Source organism: Arvicanthis niloticus, chromosome 12, assembly GCF_011762505.2.
Source record: "Arvicanthis niloticus isolate mArvNil1 chromosome 12, mArvNil1.pat.X, whole genome shotgun sequence".
In the NCBI taxonomy this organism is placed as follows: Eukaryota; Metazoa; Chordata; class Mammalia; order Rodentia; family Muridae; genus Arvicanthis; species Arvicanthis niloticus.
The window spans coordinates 24,699,085-24,718,776 of record NC_047669.1 but is presented as its reverse complement, the minus strand read 5'-3'; the positions used below and the strand labels follow the sequence as shown (position 1 = coordinate 24,718,776).

The 19,692-nt window shown below is 39.7% G+C and overlaps 1 protein-coding gene across 2 annotated transcripts in view; it reads right to left on the bottom strand.

Annotated features, from left to right (window-relative positions):
* The window catches only part of Gsk3b (glycogen synthase kinase 3 beta), a 142,183-nt gene that overhangs the window by 83,113 nt on the left and 39,378 nt on the right, over positions 1-19,692 (bottom strand). For both annotated transcript variants that reach the window (XM_034515876.2, XM_034515875.2), the window contains exon 2: positions 7,754-7,947. In XM_034515876.2, coding sequence (XP_034371767.1) covers positions 7,754-7,947 — 194 coding nt within the window. The remainder of the gene's footprint in view (positions 1-7,753; positions 7,948-19,692) is intronic.

The window sequence follows — 19,692 nt, the reverse complement described above, 5'->3', positions numbered from 1 at the left end:
CTCAGACTTACTTTTATTATAACTCCTGAGCCTTAAGAGGAGAGATATAATATGGCTATCCATTTAGAGGAAAGCATTCCATAATCAAAAAGCAGTTTCTCTACTGAATGGTAAGACGAGCACTGTCTCTGGGTACAATGATAGATCTGTAGGAATAATTTCAGTACTATTCCACTTAGAAGAGAAATAGTGAGTAGTAGGCTCTCCCTTTGGGCCTATGACTTATCCAGACACAAGTTCCTGGCGTGGATATGGGTTTCAAGTTGTGCAGCTTGATTCAATCTAATTTAAAAAGTGATTGGTTATTGCCATTACAGTCCTGCCACTACCACATCAGTATGCATGTCTTGCCAGGCCAGTCATTGCTGCAGCTCCCAGTGTTCACAGCTAAATTAAGATGAAAGAACAAAGGCAACATTTATCTTTCTAAATCTTACTACCTCACAAAGAGTTACCATTTGACTGAAAATGTCACCATTTTATTTTTCCAATATTCCACTGTGTAAATATATACCACATTTTCATTATTTATGCATCAGATGATGGACATTTAGGCTTTTCCCATTTCCTGGCATACTGAACATGGATGAGCAAGTCAGTATCTCTGTAGTAAAGCAGAGCTCCCCTGGGCATATAACCACGAATGGCAGAGCTAGATCGTGGGTAGATCTATTTCTAGCACTTCTGAGGAAGTCTCCACTGATTCCATCAGTAGCTACACCAGTCTGCACTACCACCAGCAGGCCCAGTAGATCCCTTTCCCTGTATCCTTATCTGCGTTTGTTGTCTTAGGCATTCTAATGGGTATGAAATGTCATAGTTTATTCTTCCTGGTGGTATAAGGATGGTAAAACATTTTGCTAACATCTTTCTCAGCCAGTTGTCTTTCTTCTCTTGGAATATTCTGCTGATTTCTACGCCTACTGCCAACCCCTTTTGAAGTGGGCTTTTTCTACCTATCCTGGCTATCCTTGAACTCACAGAGATCTTGCCTCTGTCTCTCCAATACTGGGACTAAAGGCATGTATCCCCAAGCCCAGTCACCATGCCTGGATTTTTAATTGAATTCTGTTTAGTTTTTGTTTCAGTTCTCTGTATATTCTAGACACAAGCTGTCTGTCAGATGCAGAGCTAGTAAAAAGATTTCCCCTCAGGAGCTCTAGATAAAATTATGAATTCTTCCCTTCCTATCTGTATACCCTTTATCTCCTTCATTTCTTATAGCTCTAGCTAAGACTTCAAACACTGAATTAAACAGAAAGAGAGAGGGTGGACATCCTTGTATTATCCCTGATTTTCATGCAAATGCTGTGAGCTCTTTATGCAGTATGATATTGGCTATGGGATTACTACAAATTTTCTTTATTATGTAGATATATGCCCTCTATCTCTGTATTCTCCAGGATTGATCAGGCTTTGTCAAAGCTCTTTTGGAGTCTATGTAGTGGATTATGTTTATTGATTTATTGCTGAACCATCCCTGTACTTCTGGGATGAAGCAGACTTGATTATGTGTTGGGAGCCGACTTTTAGCAGAAAGCGGCTAGAAAGCAGCTATCATCTTTGCAGCCATCTGGAACCATATACCCTGATAAAAGACTTGTTTTTCAACAGCCTACAACAGCTGAAGCACACTCTGATAAATATCTTGTTTATCCCACATATCTTGTTTTGCTGTTTAGTGCCCCCAGCTGCAAGGCCCACGTGGTATCCATGTCTGCTAGGCATGCAGTGCACGTGCTATCCACATGCTATCCATGCCATACATGCCTGTAAGGCTTATGTCATATCCACACCTGCAAGGCATGTGGTATCCACGCGCCTACAAGGCACGTGGCAAAAGCCTATAAATACCCCAGATTTCCCTTCAATAAACGAGACGTGAGACTTGCTCAGAACCTCTGTCTTGTCTCCATTCTTCAAGTCTTTTCCCCTTTATCCCCATTCCCTCCCTCCTCCCCTCCCCCCCTCTCTCCTGACCCACAGACCGAAGCAGCTGAGTGGTCCGGGACATTTTGGGCCCCAAGCTCGGGCAGAGCAGAGCAGGCTGCAACATTTTTGGTCACCCAAAGTGGAACAGCTCGGGCCTCAACATTTTTGGCACCCAATGTGGGGCAGCTCGGCCTCAACAATTATGGCCTATCTTATGTTACTGAATTTAGTTTATATGCTGGACTGAGTGAGAATGGTCCCCATAAACTCATATTTGAATGTTTAGTCAGTAGGGAGTTGACTTTTTGAAAAGTTATAATAATTAGGAGATATATCCTTGTTGAAGGTGTGGGCCTTGCTGGACAAACTATATCACTGGGGGTGGACTAAAGGTTTCAAAAGTCCATGTCAGGCCTAGTAGTGCTCACGTGTGTGCTCTCTCTCACATTCACTCTCGTGCACGCTCTCTCTCTGTCCGCATCCCCCGCCCTCCCCCTCCCTGCTGCCCCATGGATCAGGTTTATAGACCTCTCAGCTAAATCTTCAGCATTATGTCCACCTGCATGACACCATGCTCTCTACCACGAGGATACTGGACTAACCTCTGAAAACTCCCAATTAAATGCTTTCTTTTTATGAGTTGCTTTGGTCACGGTGTCTCTTCACAACAACACAACAGTGACTAAAACAGAGGTTGGTACCGGGGAAGGGTATTGCTGTGACAGGTCTGATCATGGTGTTTGTTGAGGAAACGTGGAAGTCTTTGGGACTTTGTACTAGAATGTTGTTGGACACTTTAAGCAGACATTAATGGGTGCTCTAGCAAGAGCACAGTGCTGAGGGCAATCTGAACTGTGGGGGGCCTAGCTCAGGACAGCTCAGAAAGGAAAAATAGAGGAAAATGGCCTAGAGAACATTCTTGTGATTGTTTTTTTACCCTTATCCTAAAACTCTGCCTAAGGCTAAAGTGAAGAGATAGCCTAGTATTTATTCTGATTTGTGGCTATTACTTATTATAGCAAAAAAGGATGAAGCTGGACAAAGAGACACAGAATGTACAGTGTGAGGGGGCAAAGACCATCAGGAAAGGTGAAGTCAAAGCTTAAAAAAAAGTCTGATGTTAAGCTTCCAGTTTGTGAAAAGAAAAGTTTAAGCAGTGGAGGAAGCCATCAACAACAGAAAGCTGATGCAAATATTTCTGAATAAGGGGCCAAGTTCCAGCCCCACCAAGCAGCAGGTCTTGGCAGCCTGGGACTCATGACTCTATCTTTAGAGTCACGGATACCAGAGAAGGGTTGTGGAATCTCCTTCTCTATCTATACAAAGCCACTGAGGCCAGGTATGTGCCAGGGGCATCCCTGAACAGAGGCCCAGAGAGGCTAGTGCATGAAGTCGTGAGAAAGAAGTCTGGAGCCTACCAGCCAAGGACACCTGCCAATAGAATGTGACCAGCCCAAGGGAAAGGAGTGCGCAGTTAACAGAGCTGGAAGGACTCGGAGATCTGAAGATCACTTAGACATCCATCAGACATGGAAGTGAGAATTTACAATTTGCCTGACTGTTTTTTGGTTGTTCTTTGGTCCAGTATTTACTCACTTTCCTCCCTTTGGGAATGCTAATGCACATTCTGTAAGTTGCATATTGGAAGTATGTGGTCTACTTTTTATTTTGATTTTATAGAGGACTACAGTTAAGAGATCACCATGAGTCTCAAAAAGATACTTCGAACTTTGGACTTTTAAACAGTATTGATACTGTGACAGACTATGAGGACTTTTGAAGTTGAACTGAATGCATTTTGGGGGTCAGGGAGTTAACTGTGGTACTTTAAATAATAGAGGCCTTCATAGGCTCATATGTTTTAAATACTAAATCACGAGGGAGTGACTCTATTTGGAAGAATTATGAGAATTAGGAGGTGTGGCCTTATTGGAGGAACTATGCCACTGGGGTGGGGCTTTGAGATTTCTAAAGTCCAAACCAGGCCTGTAGCTCTCTCTATCTTCCTGCTGCCTACAGTTCCTGATGTAGAACTCTTACCTACTTCTCTAGCACATGTCTGGCTGTGTGCTGCCAGTTCTCCACCATGGCGATAATGAGCTATACCTCTGAGACTGTAAGCAAGCCCCCAATTAAATACTTTCTAAGAATTCCTTTGGTTGCTGTGTATCTTTGAAGCAACAGAACAGTAACTAAAGCGGTTTGTATGTGTTTTACTGAAATTTTTGCATTCATAATCATCTTATAATAAGAAATTGGCTTAGAGTTTTCTTTTTCTGTGGATTTTTATCTGGCATCAAAGTAATAATGACTTTTGTAAAAAAGAATTTGGAACTATTCCTTTTCTACTTAATGAATAATTTGAGTAACACTGGCATTAGTTTGTTGTCTTTGCAGGTCTGGTTCTACACTGAAACCATCTGGCCTGGTCCCCTAATGAAGAGATTTTTTATTGCTTCTATCTCACTGATTGGGGCTGTTTGAATCATATTTCACTTTGATTTAACTGTGTAGGTCATTTAGAAATCTACCTGTTCCTTTTATATCATTCAGTTTAGTAGGATATAAAGTTTTGAAATGTATCCTTATAATTCTCCAAATTTCATCTCATGTCAGCCTTGGTTTTGATTATCTCTTCCCATGTACGGTTTTAGGGTGTTATTTGTTCTTATTCTGCCAAGGCCTTCACATGTATTAATGGACTTCTACATCAATTAGGTAGGTAGCTCAAGCTACTCCTACATCACAGACATTCCCTATCAAACAATTTTAATTAAGTAATATGTCATGATACAATGGGAGGGATGGGGAAAGGGGAGCATTCATATTTCAGGTTAATTATTATTAAAATAGAGCTTGTTATACCAAAAATTACTTTTAAAGTAATGACTACAATGGGGATTATTTTTTTTCTCTGTCTTATTACTTCTCATCTTATTTTTGCAATAAAACAAACTGCTTCTCAATACCACTAGTAGCATAGGACAATTGGTTTCTTCGTCTATCTGCCTGCCTGCCTGCCTATCTATCTATCTATCATCTATCTATCTATCTATCTAGTTTTTCCTCTGGTCATACCTAACTAATACAGTCTGAAGCAACAGTTATATAAATTCCTCATGTTAAAGGACTTATATTGTAAGTGAAATTATAATTTTTTTGATATATAAAAATAAATTGGTCAACAGAACAAATGTTATTAAGGCCTCAGCTATCTGTGTAGTTAAGAAGAACAGAGTAAATTCCATAAGGAAAGGGTAAGTTAGTGGAAAGACCCTGAGCTGAGCAATGTAACCTAATACTTTTTAGAATGTAGGTGATAAAAGTATACAACAAAACCAATAAAATATGTAGTCATAAACTTATTCTTCCTAATTTATAAATTTATTGAAATCCCAATTAAAAATCCCAACAGAGGAAAGAGCCCATACAATATGCGGAGTTTGTCAATAAGTACCAAGAACTCAGTAGGCACACACCCTAAATCCACTAGATGTCATTACGCTGCAAACAACCAGGCTCTAGAAAGTGTGTGTGTGTGTGTGTGTGTATGTATGTGTATGTGTATATATATACACATACACATATATATACACATATATATAGTGTTTTGCATATATATATGCAAAACCGCTAGAATATTAGACTGAACAAGGATTAGCCAAGCTTTATGAAATATCTAGGCCCTTCCTTAAGCTGCTAAATTCCTAGCATGTAGCAGCTGCATGGCAGGGTGGTACAATAGTATTAGCTGTCTAAATTATGCTCTATTTTGAACTTTTACTGATCTATAGAGTGAGGTATCATTTCTCACCTATCAGTTTAGCAAAAATCAAAATTAAAACAAGTTTGCCAGCAAAGCCATGGAAAAATAAACACATTTATTACGTAAGAGAATATACATCAGTAAAACCCTCATGAGGAAGAATTTAGCTCAAACCATGTATATTTTGAACTTTGAACGAGCAGCCTATCTATCCACACATAAAACCTCCTCTAATACAGATCTGCACAATGCTACTGACACCACTTCTCTTTCAGATTGCCAAGTAACAAAAGTACACCTTAAATACCTATAAACTGTCAAGACTCAACTAGCTAAGTAACTACAAAATTATGAAGAAAGATTTCTTCTAATGTACTATCATCTTTACTTAGACCTCCCAGCCACAAATTTTAAAAAAGAGCAAGAATCAGATCAGTTGCCAACATTTAAACATTGCTGTGTGGAGTGTTAGTCATTGTAATAATACAAAAATTTCTTTAAAAGGAAAAATGTGAATTCATGATTTGTAGTTGCTATGGTCAATTATAAAACAAAAGGATTATTATAGTAATCCACTATAATAAGTTTAATAAATTGGAATATAAACTATTACCAGGGACTGGGGAAGGTGGCTCAGAGTGTAAAGAAGCTTCCCAGGAAATGTGACTATCTAAATTCCATCCTAGGACTCACAAGTTGGAAGGAGAGAACCTACTCCCACAACTTGTCCTCTGGCTCTATCATGTACCACAGCACATGTACACCCCCACAAGAAATAAATGTAGCCAGGCAGTGGTGGCACACACTTTTAATCCTAGCACTTGGGAGGCAGAGGCAGGCCTGGTCTACAGAGTGAGTTCCAGGACAGCCAAGGTGATACAGAGAAACCCTGTCTCAAAAAACAAGAAAAAGAAAGAAAGAAAGAAAGAAAGAAAGAAAGAAAGAAAGAAAGAAAGAAAGAAAGAAAGAAGAGAAAGGAAGGAGAGAAAGAAAGGAAGGAGAGAAAGAGAGAGAGAAAGAGAAAAAGAGAGAGAGAGAGAGAGAAGAAAGAGAGAAAGAGAGAGAAAGAAAGAAAGGTAATTAAGAATTTAAAGCTCACCCAAAAATCTTACTTTAAACACAAAATAAAATTACTAGTTTTTTTTAAATCTCATAGAGTTAATATAAACTTTAAACATCTCTAGATAAGTTTAGAAAGTTTATTACAATCTACATTTATATATGTAGATATATATTTATATATATAAATGTAGATATATATATTCAATGGAGCACCAGATAGTGATTTTAATTCCAGCAACGGGGAGGCAGAGGCAAACAGATCTCTATGAGTTTAAAGCCAGCCTGGTCAGCAAAGGTTACACAGAGAAACCTTGTGTCGAAAAACCAAAAATCCATGGAGCCATAGGATAGCTCAGCAGGTAAAGGTGCCTGCTGCCAGGCCTAGCAATCCAAGTCTCAGGCAGTGGGAGAACGGAGTCCTACCGTCTGCCCTCTAGCCTCCACACTGCACCCAACATAAGTATGCCTCCCCTCAACCCTACACACAGCTCAAATAAAGTCTAATAAAAAATGTAAGTCAATGCAATGGGGGAGAAGTATGGCAAGCTAAATGATTATGTATACTTTTTTCTCCAAGCCAACTGGTAACTTTTACATAATTTTCTCCCAATCCAGCAGCTGTTTGTTGAAGATGAGAGAAAAAGTAAAACAAGAAACAGTCACAAATCCTACTGCTGGTTCTCATCATTGAGGAAGTGTAGTAAATGACAAACAAATCAGTGAAAATAAATCCAAGCCAACAGATCAGCCTGAAGAGGCTGAGCCACAGGAGGACCATGAATTTCAGAGAAAGTCTGGACTATATAGTAAAGTAACACAGGAAGGGAAGGGGAGGAGGAGGAGAGAGGAGTAGGGAAGGGGATGAGGGGGAAGAGGGAAAGGAGGGAAAGAAGGGAAAGAAGGGGAAGGGAAGGGATATGGCCCAGTAGTTAAGAGCAATACAATTCTTTAAAACTATACAGCAATGAAGATGCAAGCAGCATTGCATCTTACCTTAAATCTCTTGTCCTGTAGAACTTTCTTGATGGCAACCAGTTCTCCTGAATCACAAAGTTTGGCTTGATATACCACACCAAATGATCCATTTCCAATCACTTTAGTGTCTGTATAACTGACTTCCTGTGGCCTGTCAGGACCCTGTCCAGGAGTTGCCACCACTGTGGTCACCTTGCTGCCATCTTTATCTCCTACAAGAAGAGAGAGATTGAAAACAAAAATGAGAACTGTACAGCAGTATACAACAAAACAAAACAAAAAAACAAAACCCTGCCAACACAAAGTAAATATATTCTTTACTTAAATATTTATCAATTTACCATGTAAGACAGTTTTCAATTATAAGCAATTTAACCCACCATTTATTTAGTCATTCTAATTAAGTCTATTCTGCTTCATTTAAATACATAATATCATTTGCTGAAAACAACTTCCTACAATGTAAATACATTGTTGTCATAGTACAAATGGTGTTGGGAAGAAGAGGTTTGGAGGAAGGGTGAATAACAGAAGACAACAGGGAGGGGAGATAGCATTAAAATGTGTGTGAATGAATCTGTGGAAGAATAAGTAAATGTTTAAGTACTACTAATGGGAAGCCAGCTGTCATGGCTTGTGCTTGCAATCAAGGCAAGGCTAATGCCACTCTGGGCACATCCTGAGAGGCTTATAAATAAATAAATGCAATGAAATTAAGGTTGCCCCAAGTCAAAGTGACTCCCTTGTGACTTCTGTCTAACTCGTTTTTAAGCACATTTACTTAAAAACAAATAAATATAGCTAAAAATGTATAATTAGACTAACTTCCTCCTGACCATTCTGACCTTTGGAAAATAAAGCCTTGAGTTTCTGCTTTTTCTTATCTTATTCTCTTTAACAACAAGTGCATATAATACCTTTGAGAATATAGTTACATGAGGAAAAGAACTTTACTTTAGGGATAACATATAAAAAAAAAGCACAATAAACCCCATTCTGAATTGAGCCCATGTGTGTGGCTTACCGCCACACCTTCGTCTCATTTACAGACCTTTCCTTACCTTTTTCCGTTGCCTCATCCTTAGCGGCAATCCAAAATGAGCCCTTGAAGCTCAGGACCAACTTCCCATCTGACTAGGCAGTCCACAATCGTCTCTGAGCTCCAAACTCTCCTAGGCCACAGATGGTTCTCAAGAGCTTTAAACTGTTCTTTTAGTGACTTCACAATACACCTAAGTTCCAGAAACTAGAATCACCTGGAAACGACGATCGTGGACCCCCACCTACACCCCCACACCCTCTGCTTTCTTTCCTAACAAATCTAACACCAAACCAACACAAAATATAAAAATATATGTATATAATGTAAGTCCTTTAGCCTCATTGAACAGGTTTTGTCTCTATTTCCCTTCCATTGTGTGACTTTGACTTTTAAGATGTTAAGTGAACTCATACTAACCTAATGAAGAAATGACTCTCTTAGGCATTTCCCCAAATAACAGTTGCTTGATAAATGAATACTTAAGATGTTGGTGGCATACAATGACCAATATGCATGTCCATTTAACACAGACAAAAGCCAATATGCAATGACTGAGATGAACCTTTCCTTAAGATATCCTTCATAGCAAATACAAAACAATGACGGAAGGTTATGAGTAATTTCTAAAGATAGCCAGGTGATTTACAGGTAGTCTGCATTATGTTTTTAAGTTTCAAGGTAAAACACTCAAAAATATATTGCTTAATTAACACAAATTTTAAATTAGCATAGCATCATTTGTTGAAAGAAACAGCAACACCACAGTCTTTATTTAAACACTACTATATACGTTTTGAATGCATACAAACAACAACAGAATCCAACACATGTATTGCAGGCCTCAGAGCTCTTAAATGTGCGCTTAAATCATAACTTCTGGTAAAATAACCCAGATGTTTTCTAAAATCTACCATGTTCCATCTTCAAAATTCTGACTGCTTATCTTAATTACAATTTTCCAACTGGCTGTAAATTCTATCTTCTCCCCCTTCCTTAAAAAAAAAAACAAAAAAACTTAGTTTTCTTGTCTTTTTCTTGTCATTTTTCTTTTGCTTTGTTTTGGCCTCTGGTTTTTGAGACAGGTTCTCTATATCGCCCAGACTATCTTGGAACTCACTATATATACAAAGCCAGCCTGGAATTCAGAGATCCACCTGCTTCTTTCTGCCTCAGTACCATACCCAGCTCATGGTTTAAAGATAGATTCAGTCTTTTAAAATTAAACTCTAAATAAAGAGATGCAGGGCAGTGAGATGTAGAAAAAGTAAAATACAAAGTATTGAATACATTTTATTATCTGGTTATTTCAAAAAAAATTTAAAAGCTGAAACGATTTCCTAAAGTGTTTTCTCTATAGTATGAAAGTTAAAGCCACATTGCCAAGAACTCTGAATTAGTAATTCCATTAATCAAGTCTGCTTTCCAAATCTCAGGTCTAATTCACAGAACAAAGCCCTCCTACTTTAGAGCAGATAATGTTACGAATGGTTGCTGGGCTCCACACTACAAAAGTATGCTCTTGTACTCTATGAAGACATTTCAACACAGAAAACAGGAACCACAGTTTTGAATTGGTTCCTGAAAGACATGCCTAGCACAACAGCATCCAGGATGACCTTCACTATGTCCACAGGCAGGACTCCCAGAACCTCCCTTCTGTTTCAGGACACTGAAGACAACCAACGCAACCCTTGGATGTTGTCCTTTTTTCATTGCCAAGTCCTAAGCGTGGTAATGTCTAGTTATCCTAACATCCTGACTGGCAAATGGAAAAGGTAGGAACTGTTAAAATATTGAGTAGAGTAGAAAAATTAAGTAGGCTTTATCTATGCCTAGTCAAGATTTGGGGGTATGGGGGAAGTGAAGTGTGGATGTGGGGAGCAAGGTCTCACTGTGTAGATCTGGCTGACCTCAAACTCCTTATAAAAAACAGGGGTCCTGAAACTCAAAGACCCACCTGCCCCTACCCCAAGTGCTACATCATCACACCAAGATTCGTGATGCCCCTCTCCTTTGAGCTGTGACTGTCGCAGACAATGACCAATCCTTTAGTAGAAACGGAAGATTTATTCTATTTTCTCTTAAGCACTTAGAGAAACTGCAGAGAACTCTTGGGAGCCATGGTCTCTGCTATCATGCCATCCATGTCTGGAGTATCCAAGAAGTACTCAGGCTATACACAACTCCAGACTCCTAGAACTTTTATTTCAAAATCATCAAGCTTTTCTGGCTGCTTTATTTAAATAAAATTCAAAAGAGTGTAGATCTGTCTTCAGAAATGAGCCAGGCATGGTGGCACAAACACCTAATCCCAACACTCAGTGGGCGGGGCAGGGCGGGGCGGGGCGGGGCGGGGCTGGACAGGACAGGGCAGGTGGATCACTGTGAGTTTAAAGCCAGCCTGGTCTATAAATCAAGTCCAGGGCAGCCAGGGCTATTACACAGGGGAACCCTGTCTTGAAAAATAAAAAAATAAAATATTTAAAAAAAGAAAATGACAAACAAAAATGCCCACCTCAAGAATAAGAATTTAAGAGCTCTAGCACGGTTGTTTAATTTTATATAAAATTATATGAACTAATAAATCTTAACGCATATTTTGCTCATTTAGCAAAGCCATTAATTTGATGTTTTTTCCTTTCTTATTTTTTTTTTTTTTAAAATTTCATGTGTATTGTTGTTTTGCCTGCATGTAAGTCTGTGTGAGGGCGTCAGATTCCCTGGAACTGGAGTGACAGACAGTTGTGAGCTGCCTTGTGAGTGTTATGGATGGAACCTGGGTCCTCTGGAAGAGCAGCCAGTGCTTTTAACCTCAGAGTCATCTTTCCAGCCCTTTCTTTTTTCCCTTCCTCTTAAAGAGGTCAGTTCTCAAGATTCAGAGCCAAGAAAAAGCAGCAAGTGAAACATCTACCCAACGGGGTTTTAAGGAATGTTATTAAGTCCCACAACCAGAAGATGGCCCTGAAACCATCCTGGTGCTGCTCCAGAGACCTGAACCAGGTAGTAGGCCACAACTACATGTAAAACTCTCCCTCTGCCTCAAGACCATGGTCTCCATGTATCACACACTGACCAGAGTGTAACATGCCATCTGGGGCTGCCAGGAGGCTACCAATCTTCCACGCTTCCTACCTAAAGGCAGCACTGTGTGGAGAATAGCACTATTCTATCATTTCTTAATCATGAAGGGAAATAACAGTAATTTTCAACTAAGATTATGGCTGTCAGAAAAGGAACACCGGCTGCTGTCAATTTTCAGGTTAAAAAAAAAATCAGCTCTATCTTAACTGCCTAAAGAACAACTATTAAGGCAAGCTGCTCTCCCAAAGAAAACAAATTTGCTTAGATACATGAACAACATAAAAGTCACAAAGGAAAATCAAGAACTACAGATTCAGGAGACAAATTCTAAAATCTCATAGCAAAATTCAACCTTCTTTGGGGACTTTCTACACCACAGTGTCATTGTTCACAGATGCTGGGGCAAATGAAGCTGAGGGAGAGAGAAAAGGAATACCAGGAACTCAGGTAAAGCAGTCAATCCTGATGGGCAGCAGCTTATTCCAGGGCAATTTCTATTTAAACACTTTATTAAAAAAATGTTCTTTAACCCTACCTGATCCTATGTAAAGCATTAGGGTAAACTAAGCAAGCAAAAAGAATGAACTGAATCTGTTTCTGAAAAGGCAGGTCGGTGCTGCACCATGCTCATGTACTAATACATGTACATGCATGTAAACGTGCAGTGCTGCTTCTAAACACACAGCACGAGTGCTCTGCGCTGACAACCACACTGCTACAACACACACTGCCAACCGAGGATACTGCCTGGAACACCTGACTCAGGTCTAAGACATTATGAACTACAGTGTATACATATAAATACATAGTTTTTTGCTCCTACAGATAATGGTTTAGAGAAAGCAAAGACTTTTCCTACTTTTCTACCTTCATCCCTCGACGTATAACAAATTATATATCTCTGAATTGTATTATATTAGAATGTTTTATTTTTAAAATTGCTGTTGAAGCTGGAGAGATGGCTCAGCAGCTTAGAGCAATTGTTATTGTTGCTCTTTCAGAGGATCGGGGTTTAGGTCCCAGAACCCACACAGTAGACTTAACAGTTACCAACTTTAATACAGTTCCAATAGATCCAACACTCACACTCTACATATGTCATGCAGAAAAACACTAATATATATAAATGAAGTAAATACATAAACATTTTCCTCAAAACTGCAATCTTAAAACCAGATGATTTTAGAAAGATATGATTCAGAACCCACAATTGTAAGCAAAGCTCCCAGCTGAGGTTACAGTCTACTGTCACAGAAGAGTCACAACACACAACACAGGAGATTGAACAGAGACATGCACGCATGTTTGTGCCCAGGCATATGTTCTAGGATTCCACGTTTGGGGAATGAGGCTGCCTGAAGTGGGTCGGCTCACCTCACCTAACAGAATCCCCACAGACTTATCCAAAGGCTCACCTCTCAGATAATACTAACACCTGTCAAGTTGTTAACACTATGTCAACACACTTCTACCATAAATACTATGTACTTATGCAAAGCAGTATTCTCAGCATTGATCACTATATAATCAAGATATTCATCAACTATGAAAACTCTGAAGTGGGGGATCAGTGGTGCGGACTTCACATGTAATTCTGAAGATACCCTATATCATGTAGTATCAAATATTTACCAATCTAATTATTTATGTAAAAATAAACATCTACATCATTAGTGCGCAATTTTTTCTTTAGTAAGAGGGAAAATTATGCCTATAATGAATTTTCTGCAGTATATTTGACTTATTAGCAGTGAATGTACACTGTGATATGTATATTTGTCTTAGAATTTTAAATTTTCACTATGTTCTCTGTGTGTGCGTGCACACTCAGGCTTTTGGGAGTAGTTCTCTCTCACCACTGTTGTACCCAAGGGATGAACAGCTTGTACAGCGAGTGCCTTACCCACTCAGTAATCTTGCTGGCACTGTACACCGATTTTAGATATTGATACACCTGGTGTTAAATAGATTTGTTGCAAACAAAAAGAGGTCACAGGAAAAAAGAAGGTTTTGGGAAGCACTAAGACCCTGCAGTCATTACCACCTAGGTCAGACAGCGAATACACCTTCCCTGGCGGCCTAGCGGAGATAACATAACTGGCATAGCCCTCATTTGTACGAAGGAGGATCACTTTTTGAGCCAACTAATTAACACTCCTGTGTTGCCTCCCCTCGTGTGGCAACATTAGGCTCAATAAAGAGACTTTCCTGAGTGGGCTTTTCTTGCCTGCTTCTAGTAGAGCAGACTGCACTGGTAGCAGGAAGAGGCCAGGCAGTGGCATGAGAGACAAGACACTGGCCACAGAGTAATAGCAGCAATAGATGCAGCAGCACAACACACTACAGAGGCTGCAGAGTTCCCAGCTGTTCTGAAAGCTGCAGAGGAGATGGATCTACTAGTTCATCTACTAGGTTATGGCCAACAGCAACAGAAGTAGCAACTGGATGGGGTGGTAACCACCTCCCAAGCAGTGGCAGCCATGCAGCGACAAAGCAAGCTATAACAGTAGCTGCTGTGAAGAGCTGAGAAACCCAAAACCTAGGTCCATTAGCTGCATGGTCAACTGCCAGGAAAGGCTGGGGAACTCTTAAGGAACTGTACAATTGTAAAGCTAATTGTTCCAGTAAACAGGCCTACACAGGAGTTACCCAGTGTTGTTATGCTTGCTTGCTGCCAGTGCTGTCAAACACACACACACACAGACACACACACATGAGAGAGAGAGAGAGAGAGAGAGAGAGAGAGAGAGAGAGAGAGAGAGAGAGGAGAGGAGAGGAGAGGAGAGGAGAGGAGAGGAGAGGAGAGGAGAGGAGAGGAGAAGAGAAGAGAAGAGAAGAGAAGAGAAGAGAAGAGAAGAGAAGAGAAGAGAAGAAGGGAGGGAAGGAGGGAGGGAGAAAGGGGGGTAGACAAGAGGCCGAGACCAGTACTTTCTCCTTGCCTGCCTACTTTCCAAGGAAAGCCAAAGGACTCTACCCAGGTGATAGGTAACTAACCCCAGGTTTTGAAGCATCCAGTCTACCACTGGCTATCTGTAATACAGAAAGGTGCTGCTTCGGAGAATTCTCCTGAGGAATGCTAAACACTCACTAGGTAATTTGGCTTTTTTAATGGCGCACTATATACTGGGTGCTCAATAAATTCCACTCTTTGAATTACTGAGCAGAAAAAACAATATCCTCCCTGTCTGCTGTGCTCTTTTACCTCTGACTGAGACCTACTGCGGTGCCTATCACAATGTTCTATACTTATACTGGCCCCTCGCTCAGCTAAGAGCTCTTAGGAAAACATAGGTTATCTTGATCATTTCCCTCCTGCTTATTATTAGCACAGGATTTAGCACAATCAAAGTGCTCAGCAAAGGTTTGTCCCAGGATTAACAGAGGCTGTTCCAGCAGCAGCACGGCTACACTTTGAGACTGACTGATTCCGCGCCACACTAACCGTGCTTTCACTTCTTTCTAAGCTTGCCACTGATCCGATCCGAATCCTGGGGTTAAAGCACATAAGGCGAGCCATGATTCAGGACTTACTGTAAAGTGGGCAGTACTTGCCACATGTGGGTTTACCAGAGTCCAGAAGAGTTGCTGTTTCCATACTCTCTCCCCAACAATATGCTGTGGGCTTTGCTATTAAGAGGACACATCACTGTACAGGTCCAAAACTCAACTGTGTTCAGCAAAACGAAACTTCAAATACTTCACAGAAAAGTCTGGTAACAGAATCTAGTAGCTACCCAAAACTTTATTTGGAATTAGCTATACTTGTTTTGAACTAATTTTAATTAACATATTTCTATCTTCTTTTAAGAGTAATTGTACTTTAAACCAAGCACTAATGTCAAAATAAAAATGAGCTGCACTAACTTAATTCTGAACTTAAATATTAGTTTACTAAAAATCATAGAATCAAGCACATCTTTTATTTTTTCTAGCTTCCATGAACTATCAGAGAATCAAACCAAATTGAAAACGAATAAATATTTGACTTGATCTAATCCCACACTTAAAATAATTACAGCATAGATTTTTAGAAACAAGTATCTGGTATCTGATATCTGAAAGATATGCACAGTGTGCCCAAGCTACTTTGACTTTAGAACTTTGGCATTTAAACTTTGATGTGCTTATCAAACTGCACATCTGAGAAGCAAAGGTAGGCAGTCAGTACTTTTTCCTTTACAAAAGCTAATTTTCCAGATTACCAATGTAGTAATACACTATACATAGAAGGAAAGAATTAATTGTAATTACTTAAAGTAAAAAAAAAAAAAAAAAAAAAAAAAAACTTTAAGATCTATGACTCTGAATGAGGGTTTCTTGCCCAGCCACAAATCCAAAAGAAAGCCAGAAAAATAGTTTTACAGAACTGGTGCATCTAGTTTTAGCCCATCCTGAGTGCAGCATCAGAATTAACACTCCCCTTGTTTCACAATGGATTAGGTCTGTTAGGACTGACCGCCCTTCATCTCAAATACCGCCTCCCTTCTGACAACCCAGTGATACAGTGTAGCAGCAGCTCACTCAACTCTGCTTTCCACTGAAATATGCACCAAAGATAACCACACTTCTTTCTCATAGCACATCACACATTTTGCACATTTTAAAGTGTAAAATTATTAATCTAAAAATTTCAAGAAGTATCTGGCACAGGGCCTGTGTTCTCTAGGACCACTGTTTACTCCAGGTGGGCCTAGGTCTTAGTAATCACTACTACACTAAACTCCATTGCTCGAAGGCAACAATCACGCTTACCAGTCTTTCTAGAAATGACCCCATTCCACACCTACGCACACAGCAGAATGTAAAGTAACTGCTCAGATAAGTATTTTTAAAAACTCTGCAGCTGCCAGTATCCTTTAGAAACGACAGAGAGCTGAAAGTGACTGAAATAAACATACCAGACATACAGAGAGGTGGCAAATACACAACTAAACCGTCTGAAACTCTTCCCTAGGACCAATCAAGCTCATCACACTAGCACCACAAGCAATGTTGATGGAGCACGGCAGAGTTTACCAAGTGTGTTATCATACTATCTGTCAGAAGCTATAATCATAAAAGGGAGAGAAACCAGGGAGAAGGGGGTTAAAACTCAGAAACTAGCTGGATTATACAATAAGAACAGAAAGTAAACCCTGGTCACAGTTCTGCACACTGTTCAATGCACCTAACGGTGGAAGTAAACTGAGTCATGCATATTCCAAAATAAATCCTAGAAAACTCAGTCCAATAGAAGCACACATTTTGAGTAAAGTCTTCACACTAGAACATCTTTTTAAATATAACAGCTTCATTATGCCTGATATAAAACTACTTGACAGATTCATAACTCATCTAAAATGAGTAAAAGGAGAGCCAAAAGTAGCCTAAGAAAAAAAAAAAAAAAAAAAAAAAAAAAAAACAGGGATTTGAGAGCAGATATAAGAAAATTTAACACCATACAAAGAAATAATCAACTGCTCACTAGCAGCTGTTCTTCTTGCAAGACCAGAAAGAACAGAAATGAAAAGCAGGGGAGCGTGATTTTCTACAAGGAAGAGGAGTATGAAGAGCAGATCTCACCATATCACACAACAGTTCTGATGCAAATACAGTACTGTAATTTTTATAAATTCAAAGTACAAATTTGCTTTAAAATAGATAATAAATAGAAATGCCTTTAGTTTATAAACTAGTATCTTTGATGTCAGATTATTTAAATAAGTAGTAAGGAGGTACACTGTCCCCCACTTCCTGAACAGACTCTAGACACTCAGCAGCAGTTACTAAGCAGCACCAGGACCGCCAGCCCGACACTTAACATTGCCACATCCTCACATCTGAAATCAGTCACATATAAACCGGCCCTTGCCCGTAAGCATGAAATGTTTTTATATCAGTGAAATCAATCCTAGACAATTTTTCAAACACGTCTCAGGTTACTCTATCTTACAATGTTCTTTCAATCTTAGCTACGGATGGGGGGAGAGGGGGTCTTCCTTTCTTCTCCCTGCAGATTTCATTTTAAAACCAACTTTAACCACAGGTAGTAAAAGCAAGCACAGGACTTGGCTTCTGCCCCGGGAGCACAGAAAACCATGTTCTACAGCGCTCCTCTTCCAATGTCCCTCTTCTACTTGCTAGCAGTCAATTTCTTATTTGTCACTGTGAATACACAAATATTTATAGCAACCACTGCTAGAAAAATACACCTGAGATACAAAAACTGAAATTTAAAAATTTCAAAACAGATAGCTTCATAGGAACCTATGCAACTATGAAAAGTAGCCAGATAACAAGAGCATGGTCATTAACTTCATGTCTGCAAGAGACATCATACATAAAGAAAATCACCTTTCCTAACCATTTTCCCAAATACACTCATCTTTCTGATGAATCCTTTAACTTACATATTAAATGCCTAATTATGCTTATGTATGTCTACCAAAGTCCACTGATCCAGGAAGAGTATAGCCAACTAGGTCAGTTCACAGAGCTAAGCCACTTTGTGTCTCTCTTCATAAAGCTGCATTCGAAAGAATGCTCCCTGGGTTCTTAGTAAAGAAAACAGACACGGCCCTGAATGACACAGCCCTGACCTTGCTGGGGGTCAGCCTCCCAGAGCACCTCCCACATAGCTCAGTCTTCCAGCACCTCCCTCACTGCTCAGGACAGCCTCCCAGCACCTCCCACATCGCTGACTACATGAAATGTCAAAAACAGAGACAAAGGTAGGAAACAATTTCATTCTTGGATGGCCCAAAGGTCTCTAATCCTTCCCTTTTCGTGTATTTTTGTCACTCCAGTAAGAAAGACATTTCAATTGGACCTAAAGTCGATGAGAAATGGAAAGCTCCTAATTAAACAATCATTTGTAAAATCAGACAGTTTACCGAGCTACATTTAGAAAACAATGATAGTGAGTGAAATCAAAACACATATGCTGTTTTAATTTGTAAAAACCATCCAGGCTGAGAAAGTAAAACCCATTTGTGACACTGCTGTTTCCTCCTGCAGCATCGTGTTCCCTGAGAACTGTCTGTGACAGAATTCAATCCAGTAATGAAGCCAGCTACTCAAGGGAGGCAGGAGAGGGAAGAGAAGGCGGAAGAGCTTCCTACACGCCATTTCTTAACTCCGCCCCCAACGTTCTGCTCATCACCTGTGACAGCAGCAGCTTTCCAGGTTACTGAACTGCACTGAGGGAAGAAACAGAACCAACAAAGACTGGACCCCTGAGACTGAAGCCACCTTGAAGACTTTCCTTTACCTCACCACTACATCTCAAGGTACAGGAGAGTGAATTAAAACAAGCCTATTCATAAAGGACAAAGACCCGGAATAAGGAAATAAGGAACCAGGAAGAAGTCACTGACAACTAAAGACATGGGAAAACAGCTCAGTTTAAAACTCGTACGAACTCTGGGGATTTTTGTTTGTTTAAGACACAACACAAACAAACTATAGAAAAAAAGACAGGAACATCAAACTAAAAACCATACTTGACCTCAGAATACAGTGGTGCACACCTGTTGTTCTTTCTGAGTCCTTGGCAGTTCAATGCTAGCTTTAGTTACATGGTGAGGCTCTGTCTTTAAAACAAACAAAATAAAACCTACAGATGGAAGAAAATACAAGTAGAGAAAAAAACCCTTCTAATTTTGATTTACATGCTAAAGGAGAACATAAGAACATGAAGTAAAGCAAGAATCCAAGGTAAACGTGATAAAATAGCAAGTAAAAACAGGAGATTGGTTTTGGTCTCTGCATTAGACTTTAACAAATTGCCACTAGCTGGGTGGCCTACAAAACAAAAATTACTCTCTCTCAATGGTGGAAACCAGAAATTCAAACT